Source organism: Panthera uncia, chromosome D4 (genome assembly GCF_023721935.1).
Source record: "Panthera uncia isolate 11264 chromosome D4, Puncia_PCG_1.0, whole genome shotgun sequence".
Classification (NCBI taxonomy): domain Eukaryota; kingdom Metazoa; phylum Chordata; class Mammalia; order Carnivora; family Felidae; genus Panthera; species Panthera uncia.
In genome coordinates this window covers 8,562,921-8,577,583 of record NC_064807.1, presented here as the reverse complement: position 1 = coordinate 8,577,583, position 14,663 = coordinate 8,562,921, and the positions used below count along the sequence as shown (strand labels likewise).

The 14,663-nt window shown below is 46.3% G+C and overlaps 1 protein-coding gene across 2 annotated transcripts in view; it reads left to right on the top strand.

Moving 5' to 3' along the window:
- The window catches only part of VLDLR (very low density lipoprotein receptor), a 30,047-nt gene extending 15,981 nt beyond the window's left edge, over nucleotides 1-14,066 (top strand). The window contains exons 3-19 of one of the 2 annotated variants that reach the window (XM_049644771.1): nucleotides 32-154; nucleotides 1,523-1,645; nucleotides 3,348-3,719; nucleotides 3,849-3,971; nucleotides 4,059-4,181; nucleotides 4,642-4,761; nucleotides 4,891-5,016; nucleotides 6,008-6,179; nucleotides 6,781-6,999; nucleotides 7,930-8,048; nucleotides 8,582-8,721; nucleotides 9,023-9,164; nucleotides 9,995-10,141; nucleotides 11,006-11,089; nucleotides 11,466-11,546; nucleotides 12,402-12,571; nucleotides 13,453-14,066. In XM_049644771.1, coding sequence (XP_049500728.1) covers nucleotides 32-154; nucleotides 1,523-1,645; nucleotides 3,348-3,719; nucleotides 3,849-3,971; nucleotides 4,059-4,181; nucleotides 4,642-4,761; nucleotides 4,891-5,016; nucleotides 6,008-6,179; nucleotides 6,781-6,999; nucleotides 7,930-8,048; nucleotides 8,582-8,721; nucleotides 9,023-9,164; nucleotides 9,995-10,141; nucleotides 11,006-11,089; nucleotides 11,466-11,546; nucleotides 12,402-12,571; nucleotides 13,453-13,488 — 2,420 coding nt within the window. In that variant the 3' untranslated portion in view covers nucleotides 13,489-14,066. The remainder of the gene's footprint in view (nucleotides 1-31; nucleotides 155-1,522; nucleotides 1,646-3,347; nucleotides 3,720-3,848; nucleotides 3,972-4,058; nucleotides 4,182-4,641; nucleotides 4,762-4,890; nucleotides 5,017-6,007; nucleotides 6,180-6,780; nucleotides 7,000-7,929; nucleotides 8,049-8,581; nucleotides 8,722-9,022; nucleotides 9,165-9,994; nucleotides 10,142-11,005; nucleotides 11,090-11,465; nucleotides 11,547-12,401; nucleotides 12,572-13,452) is intronic. The other variant, XM_049644695.1, reaches the window with a different exon arrangement.
- Nucleotides 14,067-14,663: the final 597 nt, after the last annotated feature.

Genomic DNA, 14,663 nt, shown 5'->3' with positions numbered 1-14,663 from the left:
CGACTTTAACCCTGCAAATACACTTTTGTAGTGAAGAAGACATGTGCCGAGTCGGACTTTGTTTGCAACAATGGCCAATGTGTCCCCAGCCGGTGGCAGTGTGACGGAGATCCCGATTGTGAAGACGGCTCTGACGAAAGCCCCGAACAGTGCCGTGAGTGACTGCTTTGGACCTTAACGTTTCCAGGCTGGTTTGTGTCTCAGAGCTCCAAGTATGGTTTCATCTGAAACTTGGTTGTAGTTTCCCTTTGCCGACCGTGATGTGTAAGCCCTTTGACTCCAAGGTCAGTCGAGTCACGAGCAGTCGATCCGTGTCCTTTAAAGAATGTTCTCCCTAGTCTAACAAGACTCACGTCCTCTTGGGTAGCTTCACTATTGAATATTTACGACGGAAGCCAGCAGATTTGATGAAGAACTCCTTGACTAGGTGCATAGATTGCAAATGTTTGGTAATTAGGACTCCGAGCAGATGGTACTGTGGTCCTGGAAGCTGAGCTATATGAGGGACCACTTGCACCAAGGATAAGCTTTTAGCTGCACAACTTAGGCGATTGGAAAAAAAAATCAATTACTGATGGGGTAAGGTGGCTAAATATAGGGGGACGTCGTGATTTTTAACAAACTTGTTACCTAAGGTTATTGAAGTAGGGTAAAGCTTACAGCTTGTTCTTAAATAAGAGAAACCTCATAGGTATTCAAAGGTCTATCTGTGTCCTTAGGCTGATATTCAGGAAATGGTCTGTGACATCACAGAAGAGGAGGATTTGGGACAGATAAATTGGGATCCTTTGACTGTCGTGGTGAAGCATGTCTTGGCGTTCATTTCAAAGCAGGAGAGACCTGTGAAAGCACTGAATACACAGTCCCAATAGGAGCGAAGTTTAGGTCTGGAATAGGATTTACAAAACACAGTGAAGCAGAAAGGAAGCTAAATGTGTCCATCTCAGTTTTCTAGGCAAGAAATAAGGGGAGCGATCAGAACATTGGTCAAGGCAGGTAAGTCCCCACAGGTAAAGACAGGTTCCACAAAGACGTGGCCCTGAGGATGGCCCGGTGAGGTCAACCTTCAGGAGCTGTCCCCGTTTTGCCAGTCTAAAGTAGGTTGTGAAGAAGCCTATAAAGGAATCTAGTCAAAGGAAGACTTCACAGGTGTTAGACCTTCCAGCCTTTAATGAAGTTGGCATCGGGTGACCTTATCTGATATCCGATATAAAAAAAAAAAAAAAAAGGTCAAGGAGCAGGCCGGCCAGTAAGCCTAACCATGCCAAGTAAAACAAAAGCCAGGACTGAGCGCGCCATGGAACCTTGAAGGAGTAACACGGTCCAGGCTCTCAGGTGCACTGCCAGGTGGCACAGGTTGGCAGGGCTCCCGAGCCGCCCCAGGCTTCCGCCACGGTAGGTCCGATCGCATCCGCCGGCCAGGCCGCTGAGGTGCAGGTGTGACCACTCACAGGCAGCACAGGAACAGCAGCTTTGCCCTGATGAGTTTGGAGGCTCTTTTGAGACTGTATATCGTCAACAGATATGAGAACATGCCGCATTAATGAAATCAGCTGTGGCGCCCGCTCCACTCAGTGTATCCCCGTGTCCTGGAGATGTGATGGTGAACACGATTGTGACAGTGGAGAAGATGAAGAGAACTGTGGTAAGAAGACCAGTGTGGAGTGGCTTGTATCCCAGAGACCCCTTTTCTCAAGGGTGGGCAGGGAAGCTCCCCGGAGCGTGAAGAGAACAGCTCCGTTGACGCGCTTTTCCATGATCTCACTCTCTGCTCGACTCCTTGGCTTTCCTCACTGCCCTGAAACTCGGCCACACGTTCCCATGGTAACTGACCACGGCTTGCTTCGGGGTTTCTTCTAGGCAGATAGCGAGAAGCAGGTAAGTCATTCAGGGCACTGGCGTTTAGAAGCAGCTCAGTGAAGCCACAGAATCGTGCGTTGGGCTCCAGTCTCCGTCAGGACAGGAAGTCGTGGGCCTTCCTCACTGGGGCTCGATGAAACGAGGAGGGGTCTAGGGCCAGAAAGCTTATTCCTCGGTCTCCAGTGGGTCTGCTGATTGGAATAAATTACGTGAACATCATACAAGCCTTTCGTAGCCCCCCACGCCCAAGCTAGATTCTAGCTCAACCTTTCCCAAGGGTAACTTGGTGCACAAACGTTCGTTCACATCTTGCCAGCACATGCCCAAAGAAAACTCCATTCCACCGATGGTACTTTTGTCTCTTCTCACGGTCCCTGCCTGTAAAAACGAGCTCGGTTTCCTATGCTTTCACGTGTCTGTTCCTGGAAAATATGTAATAAAGTGCCGCATGTCTCAGGCCAGGCCCTGGGAAAATACCTAGGTTGAACAAACACTGCTCTGAGCACTCTTTCAAGCTACCGCCCTTTTATAGGGCCCAGAAAGCTGCACCTTCCAGGTCTGACGGGCACGGGCCTCCTGATGCAGCAGAGTAAGTGAGCCGAGGGTGTTTGCGGTCGAAACGTCCATCTTGCGTGTGTACGAGTCGACTTCCAAGGTCAATATCACCGCACCTAGTCCAGTGAGTTTTGGTGTTTAATCTTAGAGTGGAGCTTTTATGGCTTGGTAAGCCCGGGAGCTGCCCAGAGTTTCCCTCTTTAATCTAGACTTTGCTTCCCAAGAGAGTCATGGTTTCTACCCTAATTACCACCAAACTGTGACCTTGATTCATTCAGCAGGAATCTGAATCCAAGCACAAACTGGCTAGTCTGCCTAGCTTATTGTTATCAGCCTAGCGGGCTGCTAGATTGAGATTCTAGCCCTGGCAATGACTTTCTAACACTTGAAAATATTTAAGACCTGTGATTCCGGATCCTCATTTGAAGGACCAGCAGAGAAGGAACCATGCATGGTAGTATAACATGATGACTTCTTTTTGGTGACAGTGTCATAATGCTTATTACGAGTGTCTTGCCTGTATACCTGGTACACAATAGTTTTAGCTAACAATCCGATCCGTGGTCTATCCATTGAGAGATAACTGAGTCTTTGCCTTTCAAAGTGAACTGCCCCTTTCTCGTTCAAGTTATCCGTTGCTTTAAGTTACGGATAGATTGTGGTTCTCCTCTCCAATTAACTTAAGAGTCTTCAACTCTTTTCTTGGTCCTTTATTTCTGTTCTTATTCAAGAGTCCCTGCCTCTTGTACATACCGGGACGGCTTGCTAGATACTCCACGAATTTGGATATTGATAGAGATCCACGTTAGCTTTTTAGTGAAGCTGGAAAGCTAGGGCTCGTGATCTGAGATCCCGCATGCTACATTGTGGGACCAGAGTCTGGAAGGCACGCGCGGGACACGTACTCAGCGGAGCCCGCTGTCTCTCCGCAGGCAACATCACGTGTGGCCCCGATGAGTTCACGTGCTCCAGCGGCCGCTGCATCTCCAGGAATTTCGTGTGCAACGGCCAGGACGACTGCAGCGACGGCAGCGACGAGCTGGACTGCGCGCCCCCGACGTGCGGCGCCCACGAGTTCCAGTGCAGCACGTCCTCGTGCATCCCCCTCAGCTGGGTGTGTGACGACGACGCCGACTGCTCCGACCAATCCGACGAGTCCCTGGAGCAGTGCGGCCGCCAGCCGCGGATGCACACCAAGTGCCCCGCCAGCGAGACGCAGTGCGGCTCGGGCGAGTGCATCCACAAGAAGTGGCGGTGTGACGGGGACCCCGACTGCAAAGACGGCAGCGACGAGGTCAACTGTCGTACGTAGCCTTCTTATCAGTAGGGCCTGTTCCCTCCTCCCCCTCCTCCCCTTCCTCCCCCTCCCCCTCCACGCGTCAGCTGGGACGGCTTGGCCGACCATCCCATGGTCTTGCCTCCCCCCACTGCAGCTTCGCGAACCTGCCGCCCTGACCAGTTTGAGTGTGAGGACGGAAGCTGCATCCACGGCAGCAGGCAGTGCAATGGCATCCGAGACTGCGTGGACGGCTCTGATGAAGTCAACTGCAAAAACGGTAAGGGTCTCGCGTCCTGGGGGTGAGTCGCAGGATTGCTGTGAGCGGCCCCACCATGGAATCTCACTTTTGTGTTTCTCTCTGTAGTCAATCAGTGCTTGGGCCCTGGCAAGTTCAAGTGCAGAAGCGGGGAATGCATAGATATCGGTAAAGTATGTAACCAGGAGCAGGACTGCAGGGACTGGAGTGACGAGCCCCTCAAAGAATGCCGTAAGTGGACCCCCGCGGCCTGAGTACAGGGTGGGGAAGGTCAGTGACGTGGCCCACAGTTAATGCCACACAGATGCATACAGTGCCTGCTTAAACCACTTGTAGTGAACCGACTTCAGTTGTTGGGCTCCAGAGTGGCATTTTTATGCCTTAGAAGTCGAAGCAGTGACAAACTGGTACACAGTCTTACCTCCTTATAAATGACAGATCAACAACAGGGAAATTGGCTAAGTACTACTTAGCCAACTAGTAACTTGCCAAGGAGATGGGTTTTCTATCCACCAAAACCCTCCAAGATGCATACCTTGAAGACAGATTATTAGATCTGAGGAGGAAAATCTTGGGTTGGGCCAGACTAACTAGATACCTTATCACAAAAAGCCCCAAGGTTGAATGTTCATCAGGGCAGACACCAATTTGGAGTAAGGTGCTGAGTAACTCTAGTCTCTTTTTATTTCAGATGTCAATGAATGCCTGGTTAATAACGGTGGCTGTTCTCACATCTGCAAGGACCTTGTTATAGGGTACGCGTGTGACTGTGCAGCTGGGTTTGAACTGATAGATAAGAAAATCTGTGGAGGTGAGTCAGGGAGGGAGCCTGAGCCCTGGCCGGGGTCAGGGGGGATGGCGGTGGGGGAGGGGCTTGGAAAAGACTGTGTATCTCTGTATCATCTAGGCACAGCAAGACTGATTCTAATTTCCCTCCTAGACATTGACGAATGCCAAAACCCGGGAATCTGCAGCCAAATTTGTATCAACCTAAAAGGCGGTTACAAGTGTGAATGTAGTCGAGGATATCAGATGGATCTTGCCACTGGTGTGTGCAAGGCAGTAGGTAAATGGACTTGGGCTCGTGTTGCTCTGGTACCTTAGTAGCAAGTGCTTACGAAAGCTAGAGCCAGTGACTCCAAGAGTCAACTCAATATGGAATTAAAACAGTGCAGCTCTTCCTTGACTTACGATGACGTCACAATCCAATAAACCCATTGTAGGCTGAAAATATCCTAAGTCGAAAACGCATTTAACATACCTAACCTGCCAAGTCACGTGGCTTCGCCAAGCCCACCGTAAATGTGCTCAGAACGCTTACATTAGCTTATTGTTAGGCAACATCGTCTAACACAAAGCCTGTATTATCATCAAGTATCAAGTAGCTCCTGTCACGTATTGAGTACTGTACTCAAAGTGAAAAGCAGAATGGTTTTATGGGTACAGATGGGCGTTGGTGGATCAGTTGGTCACTCGTGTAATCGCGGGGCTGACCCCGAGCTCCTGTGCAGTATCATGAGAAAACATCCCAAGAGAGGTTGGTAGCACCTATCCCTGGCCCCGAGAAAAGATCCAAACTCTGAATTCAAAGTGTGGTTTCTACAGAACGCAAACCCCTTTTGTACCATCGTAAGGTTAAAAAGTCCTAAGCTGGGGACTATCTGTACTTGGGAACCGTGCTACTGACTCACAGTGCAGTATCATAGGTTAAACAGACTATCGTTTCCCCAGACACCTGCCTTAGTCAGTTTCTTTTGCATCCGACACCATGAACACCTCCCAGGTTTGCTTACTCTCTGCTTCCCAGACTTGAGCGCAATCCCAGTAAGTAACTTACCCACCAGCCACCCTCCCATTGAGTGCTGTGACCCCAGGACGGCCTTTTTTGATGGTGGGAAGTACTTGCAGTCCCAGGGAACACGGAGTGCAGCAAGAATATTCCTCAGGTGTTTAGCATTGCCTTTACTTTACAAGTGCTCCTCCTCCAGGAGGAGCTGACTCAGAAGGACCTTGCCTTCTTACAGCAAAACCAAATAAACCTGACTCCTCTCTTGCAGGCAAAGAACCAAGTCTGATCTTCACTAATCGAAGAGACATCCGGAAGATTGGCTTGGAGAGGAAAGAATACATCCAACTAGTTGAACAGCTAAGAAACACAGTGGCTCTGGATGTGGATATCGCTGCTCAGAAGCTGTTCTGGGCTGATCTAAGCCAAAAGGCCATCTTCAGGTAACTTCAGTTCTGTGCATGGTATCTCGACATCAAGTCCTTGTCACTTGGTCTTTGGGAAGGTTTGGAGGAATTTGTAGCTCCAATCTAGTATCTCATGAGCTGGGACTCTTAAATCTGAACGCTGATTGATTCTCCAACTATTATATGACTATCAGTTCCTCCTTAGAAATTAACAATCATCTGTCAAGTACAAGGTGGCTATAGCTATAGGATTATCACAAAGCACATCTTAACTTTTCCTATTTTCACCCTTCTCTCTAGTTAACTGACAACTGTTCATAGCTGCTATAAGCTAGAAATGGTAGTGACAGCTTTTTCTTAACCCCAACTATAGAAACGCAGACGATGGCTCCTGAAACAAATAGCTTCACTTAGAAATGGGTCATTCTTGCATATCGAATATGTAACAGCAACTAAATAATGGACAGTATTGTGTAGGACCAGTAAGAGGCATAGTGAAATAATCTGAGTGGTGAGCTGTGGTGTTACTAGAGTTTCTTCTGAACAAAGCTGTTGACCATTTTGTAAACAGAAAGTCCATTCTCCAGGCTCTGATGGTGTCAAACTCTTAAATTTCTTGTGACCTATTCTGTTTCAGTGCCTCAATTGATGACAAGGTTGGTAGACATGTTAAAATGATCGACAATGTCTATAATCCTGCAGCCATTGCTGTTGATTGGGTGTACAAGACCATCTACTGGACGGATGCGGCTTCTAAGACTATTTCAGTAGCTACCCTAGATGGAGCCAAGAGGAAGTTCCTGTTTAACTCTGACTTGCGGGAGCCTGCCTCCATAGCTGTGGACCCACTGTCTGGGTTTGTAGTCTGCTTTTCATCTTACAGCCTTTTGGATGCTATCTGTGTATGCCAGGAGCTATCCCCGTGGCTGAAAGAGTACTGAAATCCCAAGACTTATCAGCTCTCCACAACAGACGAGGTGGGGCACGTTCAGGGTGGTGTGGCCGTAGACTCAGCTCCCCACAACAAACAGTTATCCAGTTCAAGATGTCGGCGATGCCATGGTGGACTGTACTACAGGCCCTCCCTGGCTGTATGACCGCTGCTTGACATGAATGAAACAACAGGTCTGCTGTGACATGCACCAAAAGCTGTACCTGAGCCCTTGTGGCCACCCACCTTCTTTCCAAGTGATTTTTAATTTTTGTCTGAATTCTTTGTTACCTTAGCTCCCAATGAGCAAACCCAAGTACCAGCACGAGTCGGGGGATTGTGGTAACCACAATACCTCAAAGCTTTCATCTACACGTCCAAGTTGTCTGAGAGTCTGGGGGAAATAAATGGACCTGTCTAGCAACACTTCATGGAGACATGTCCCTAAATTGCCACTAAATAATATAGGGAAGCAGTTGGGAAAGTTGACTGAGCCTGTAGTACCCACTGTTGACCCCCATGAATCCTCACTAGAACATAATCAGCCAGCCCCTACCCTAAAACTTAGCATGTATTTGTTTTTGGGTCCTCTGAAAGAATTGGCCTTTTGGAAAAGAAAGACCTAACCTGTGACTTGGGGTTGAAATATAAGTGCCACACTTATATAGATTAATATAGTCTATAATGAGCTTGTAGATTCTCAGTGTTCACTTTTGTTTCCCCAGAACATAATTTAGACCCTGAATTGTCACTGATCATCTCTCGAGTTTTCTATTCATTCTTTAAATGTGTGTCTCAAACTATGAGTTTATGCCTTCCACACTGCTGAGGCTTATCTCATTTAACTCTTCCCAGCTTTGTTTACTGGTCAGACTGGGGAGAACCCGCTAAAATAGAAAAAGCGGGCATGAATGGATTTGATAGACGGCCTCTGGTGACAGTGGACATCCAATGGCCTAATGGAATTACCCTTGGTACGTATGTTCTTCCTTCTTTGACCACCAATTCTGCAGTTTTCGCTTCTCTCTACAGTTTATTCTGCACTATGGCAGACAGTTCTCTATGGTTCCCTTCGTAGCAGGACTTTTGGAAGAGAGTAACTGAGCAATTCAAGTGGGACAGTGGACTTAACAAATTACTTGCTGCACCACCGCTAGCTTTTATGTCCATTTGGACCCAATAGGTGACATGAATTCAGGGAAGCCTGAACTTGGGCCTTGGAAACTCTCATCCCGTAGGGGCAGAACAACACGCTAGCTTAATACTTCTATATAATGTAACATTTCTCAAGGCAGCTCCTTGGAGAACCTTAGGCACTCCCTTAGTCTCCCAGAATGAATATGTGTACAGATTCTGCCAGCTGCTTCACAAGGTTTGTGGGACCCCCTTACGAAACTGGGCTGGAGAAGGAACCCATGAGTGTAGAATGTTGGACTTTTTGGATATTTTCAATGGAAGCCAGAGCCGTGACAGCTTATCATGCCTTGACAATTCTTTTCTTCCCCAGACCTTATAAAGAGCCGTCTCTATTGGCTCGACTCCAAGCTGCACATGTTGTCCAGCGTGGACTTGAATGGCCAAGATCGTAGGATTGTCCTCAAGTCTCTGGAGTTCCTAGCTCATCCTCTCGCACTAACCATATTTGAGGTGAGATGTGTGCCTCATGTCTAAGTGTGTACCTCTGAGTTACTGTAGCGTCCTGGGGGAAAAAGAACAGGCACGCGGGAAGAGGGGGCTGGACACTTACAACATGGGACAAATTCTATGCTGATTTCTTACGGCACTTTAAGAAACCTCAACTTGCATCTTTTATAGTCTGGGACATCCAGTGTCCCAGACCAGTGTTCAATAAATTTGGTCCATTAAATTGCAAGTAAATGATGATGACTTCAGATAATGACTTGTGTTAATCCCAGGTACACATGCTCGTTTGGGTGTTCTGTTTTAGGATCGTGTCTACTGGATCGATGGGGAAAATGAAGCAGTCTATGGGGCCAATAAATTCACTGGATCAGAGCTGGCCACTCTCGTTAACAACCTTAATGATGCCCAAGACATCATTGTCTATCATGAACTTGTACAGCCATCAGGTAATGTGGATGAGCACGGCCCGGCAAGGCCACTGTAAGGACAGCAGCATGACGTAGTACCTGCTTGGGTATCGGTAACTCTTTAGCAACTCAACTTGCTCTACAATGGAAAATTTCCCTTCCTTCCCCTCACTTCAAACACTTCAAAGCTGATGTTTTTTAAAATTTCTGACTTCTTCAAGAGCTGTAGAACTTCAACTCATGTGTTCCCTTCCAACCCTCAGCGTTCAGTCTTTTATTTCAGGCTTTCCATAACTTTTGGCCGTCAATCTCTTATACTAAGATGATTGTACTATCATCAAATGTAGCTTTATGCCAGAAACTTTCTCTGCCTCCCCATCATGACACATCTTCTATGTAGATCCTCAACCACATCTGTTCATACTATCTCCTGCTCAAAATACTTGACTGGTTCTATGTAACAGAAAGCCTTAAACCTCCCTGTAGCTGGGCTCCTTCCACTTTGTGGGAGCGAGGCAAAGCAAAGACCAAGGAGAACATGCTAATCTCCTTCCCTTGAGTCTTCACTATAAGCTTTGGACCAGTAGTGGGTACCTCCTTCCCCCGCCTGCTCCCTCACCACCCACCTGTTCAAGGCATAATCCTTATGCGACTTCCAACAAGTTTCTTTGGATCTGTGGTATCCTTAGAGCATGCTTCCTGTACCCTTATATTTTTTCTTCACTGTACTGGTTGAGCTCCAAGGTTTGACAGATAGACAAGTTTCATCTCCTTGGGGACAAGGGCTCATGTCTTCAGCATCTAGAACAGGGCTCCATGTATAGCAGGCACCAGAATACCTATTTTAAAGGACTTTTATTTCTCAATAGGTAAAAATTGGTGTGAAGAAGACATGGAGAATGGAGGATGTGAATACCTGTGCCTGCCAGCACCACAAATTAACGATCACTCTCCAAAGTATACCTGTTCCTGTCCCAATGGGTACAATCTAGAGGAAAACGGCCGGGAGTGCCACAGTAAGGCTTTTTCCTTTACAACCACCCATGGGACACAACAGTAGGCAACAGAATAAGACACTAGCCATAAAACCAGCCTGGCTTTTTAAAGAATTCTGTTCTGATTCTTGGAATAGATTTGGGAATGTATCTGCCACTTGCATGCCAGGGTTTCATGTCTGTACTTCAGAACTGACTTCTAACTCACATCAGCATCAGGCGAGTCTGTAGCTGACTCAAGAGTGAGTGCGACTATACTGATTTGTACCAGTGAGGCCCGTAACAGCACTGAGCTAGCCAACTTGCAGATAACTAAACCGAGTCTTAATATTTTCCTCCCAAGAGGCCATCATTACAGGAACCCTTACGGCCCCAGTGGGCGATGCCATCTTCTACTCACATTTAAACTTGACTTTCATCTTTTGTCCTTAGCTTTTGATTGCATGGCAAATTAAAGTCACTTCTTGTGAGCAAGGAATTCGCAGTGTGAGGCTTTTATTAGCTTGCTAAGGAGTTCCTGCAGAGATTAGGTCAGTTTACTAAGAAAGTCATTGCAAGGCAATCTGACAGTAAGAATAGTACGTTTGCTAATCTGGTTTTGAGAGTGTTTCTTGTAACTTCCAGGACGGTGCTGACAGGGGTAAGTGTGGCTGTGCATCTTCTAGAATTGTCAAATTCCAAATGCTGACTGTTCTGTCCCAAGTCTTACATGTCTTTGGTTTTGCATGAAGACTTTGTTTTAGCCTTGGCCGTGCAACTTTAGCTCAGCAGCGATTTGTCGGTCTCCCGTGGTGTTAAATAACCATTCTCATGATTTATCTGGACGAAACAGCTAGCCACTCTGGAACCTTGGCATTAACCAGGTTCTTGGTCTTTGTAATTCAGGTACTGCAACTACTGTGACTTACAGAGAGACAAAGGGTTTCGACACAATAGAAAGTTCGCCAACTAGTGGACTAGCTCCTGGAGGTACTGGGCCAGTACTGCCAACCGTGAATCTCAACTAACAGCCACACTCCCTGTATTTATTGCTTATGTAATTAATGCAGCCTGTAACTACTCATTCTGCCCCTGATTGGTAACATGCATTTGAACTCCAAAGACTTAGAGCCTGCAATTCTTAGCCTGTTCTGACTTATTAAGATTTCTGTTAGCAAACTGTTAGTGAAATAGCTGTTCTAGTACGTGCCTCTCAAATACTTGTAGACCAGTTGCTCCTGGTATACAAAGCAGTAGATACTAAACATCAGTAACGAGCACCGGGTATGAGGTGCTCCGCCAGATGGATACATTTCTAAGTCTGAATTCAGGTCCATCTAAACCGATTCCTTTTATTCTCCTGTAGGGATCAATGTGACCACAGCGGTAACGGAGGTCACCGTTCCTCCGAAAGGCACTTCTGCTGCCTGGGCCATCCTTCCTCTCTGTAAGTCCATTCCCTATGTACCTGGGTCTGATGAATTTGTTCACCACCAACCAGATGGACATTTCTCATCCATCTAGAGACCCCTCTCCCATGGTCACAGTACTCGTGACCTTGACCGCATTCACTCTGTCCCCAGCATGGCACACGGAGTCCATACCTTTCTCTTCGATGGTATATTTAGCACAGTGACTCACAGTGGTAAATTCTCAGCTATTCCATGAATGGTGCTCATTGCTCTCTACTTCACAGTTGTTAGTCTGGCTCTTCCCCTTTCACAACATGTCCCTTTAGGTAAAGAACACAGGTCTCTTCCCCTCTTTGAAATGTATATGATGCGTCACACAGGGGTGACATACGGATACTTTATTGCCTTCCTGAGGAGTTGGAGGACTTGTACAGGGTAAATTAAAAATGGTTAAGAATTATTAAACTCCGGGGAAAGAACTTCTAGAGCAATTTTTGGGCATGAGGATTCTAAAGCACTGGGCTAAAAGGGTCACTTTATCCTCAAATACTGGATTCCAAGCCTAGCTAACACGCGTGGGGGAACACTTGGAAAGCCCTCCAGAAACTTGTGCAATTTTAATTCAGTTGGCCCGGGAAGGGGCCCAGGACTCCACACTCCCCTACATGGCTGTGTGGAGCTTAGCACCAGTCTACAGAGTGACACTTAACCGCTGGTCTGAACTTGTTTCAAGCTCCTGACCCATTTATCTTCCAACATTTAGCCATGCCAACTTCCTAAAACCTAAAATTTGTATTCATGTCACCTATCACCGATCCCTGAACATGACCCTTTTTTTTTTGGACGTTTTGAGACTAGAGGCTGCCTAGTCACCTTCTCACTTTTTTCAGTGCTCTTGGCAATGGCAGCGGTGGGTGGCTATTTGATGTGGCGGAATTGGCAGCACAAGAACATGAAAAGCATGAACTTTGACAATCCTGTGTACTTGAAGACTACCGAAGAGGACTTGTCAATAGACATTGGCAGACACAGTGCTTCTGTTGGACACACGTACCCAGCAGTAAGTCAGCTTTGTGTCTTGATACACCATGGCTTGCTGTAGGACTTTCTGGAAAGGAGACAGCTGACTCAAGCTATGGCTGCTTGGGCTGGAAAGAGCCATTGGGATCACAGAGCCACCAAATACATCTACCAACCGGAGAGTAGACAGTCTAGCCTGTTAGAGCACATGCCAGTCAGTTGCTAAGCATCTGCCCCATACAGAACAAGTAAGTCGATCTAAGGTCATCACTGTACTATTGGAGATATTTCTTGGTTATGGAAAATGTATGTACCAACTTATATGAACCAAGTGGCTCCAATTTGAACTGTTAAGGCCGCTGTCTACTGGACATTTAAAAATTAGCACGTCCTGTATAGGGGAGTTGGCTTAAAGTCAGTCAGTGTATTAAGCGAGATTCGTTTAGCCACCAATACCAAATGCTTGGAAGTGGCCTATCCCACCTACTATAGCTAGCTTCCTTTCAGCAGCAGAGTCAGCTGCTTGTTCTTCAGTTGAAACGCAACTGGAGTATTTGGCCTTCACCTAGGGAAGAGTGTGAACCAAACAAGTACTCAGCACTCCCTCTCTCAAGCTCTTGGGCAAAACAAAGAATGGTGGTCAATTGATGGCACACATGTGTCTTTTCCCTGTTCTACTTAAGATCATTAAGTAGAATGGCAGCATCAGTTCCACTGTTTTCTCTGTCTACCAAGTAGATACCAATGGATTCAAGTTAAAATGCATCAAGGACACAACTCAATACTTTTTTGAGATCTGACTTCCTTCGATGCCCCTTTGGTCTCTGAATGACCAGCCCAAAAGCAAGGTCCATTTCAGAGACTGGAGTTACTACCAGTGAGTGACCACCAAGCTCATTCTGTACTCTTTCTCTTCCACAGATATCAGTTGTAAGCACAGATGATGATCTAGCTTGACTTCTGAGACGAGTCTTGACCTTTGAGGTCTAGACCAATACCGTCCCCCCACTTCGGAACGGTAACCGAGCCAACACCTGAAGTCTTTCTTCCTCCAGTCTGGAAGAACATCAAGATATCTTTACATGGATCAAGCTTGTCTACTTGACCGTTTTTATATGACTTTTGTAAATATCCCTGCCCACATTCTACTTCAGCTTTGGATGTGGTTACCAAGTATCTAACCCTTGAACTTCTAGACAGTATTGCCACATCTGGCCAAATATGCACTTTCCCTAGAAAGCCATATTCCAGCAATGACACTTGTGCTATAGTGTAGACCACCTGTACATACATTGTATAGGCCATCTGTAAATATCCCAGAAAACAATCACTATTCTTAAGCACTTTGAAAATATTTCTATGTAAATTATTGTAAACTTTTTCAACGGTTGGGACAATGGCAATAGGATAAAACGGGTTACTAAGATGAAATTGCCAAAAAATTTGTAAACTAATTTTGTACGTATGAATGAAACCTTGGACCTCAGTGGAGGCTTGCAAAGACTGAGTGTTCAAACTACTGTACATTTTTTTTTCAAGTGCTAAAACAATTAAACCAAGCAGCTTACCCACGGTTTGTGCCTATTCCTCTAGGATAAACTTCTATAAACAGCCTGAGTAGAATCAAGCGTTCTAATGAACTATAGAAGCTACGTGATACAGACCTTGATGTTGCATAACTAAGCCTGTAATTTGGCTACTTTCTCTTACAACCAAGTACCAAGAGAACAAGGTACCACTTAATATTTGTTCCCCAATTATTTATTTTGTAAAAGAAGCTGACTTAGCCTATACCTAGGATTCCTCTTGTTCAGGGGGAAGTTCCTTTTCTCATTCATTTGTTCCCTGATCTAGAAACCTGTGCTAAGATTTCTGGCAATTCTGCTTCTTCATGCTTAAGTCTCTGTTTTCCGTGTCCTATCATTATATGTAGCTCCAGGATGAGTGCTTCTTGTCCTTGAGCTAAGTATGTTCTGCTTTTATACGTGTACACAGTCTTCCATGAAGAGGGCTGGAGAGGTAACATTCAGTGCCATTCTTGAACTCTAAGGTAGTGGTTCTCAGTGGGGTTAACATCTCCATCCTCTGAGAACATGTTAAAAATGCAAGTTCTCAGGTCCCTTCCCAGACCT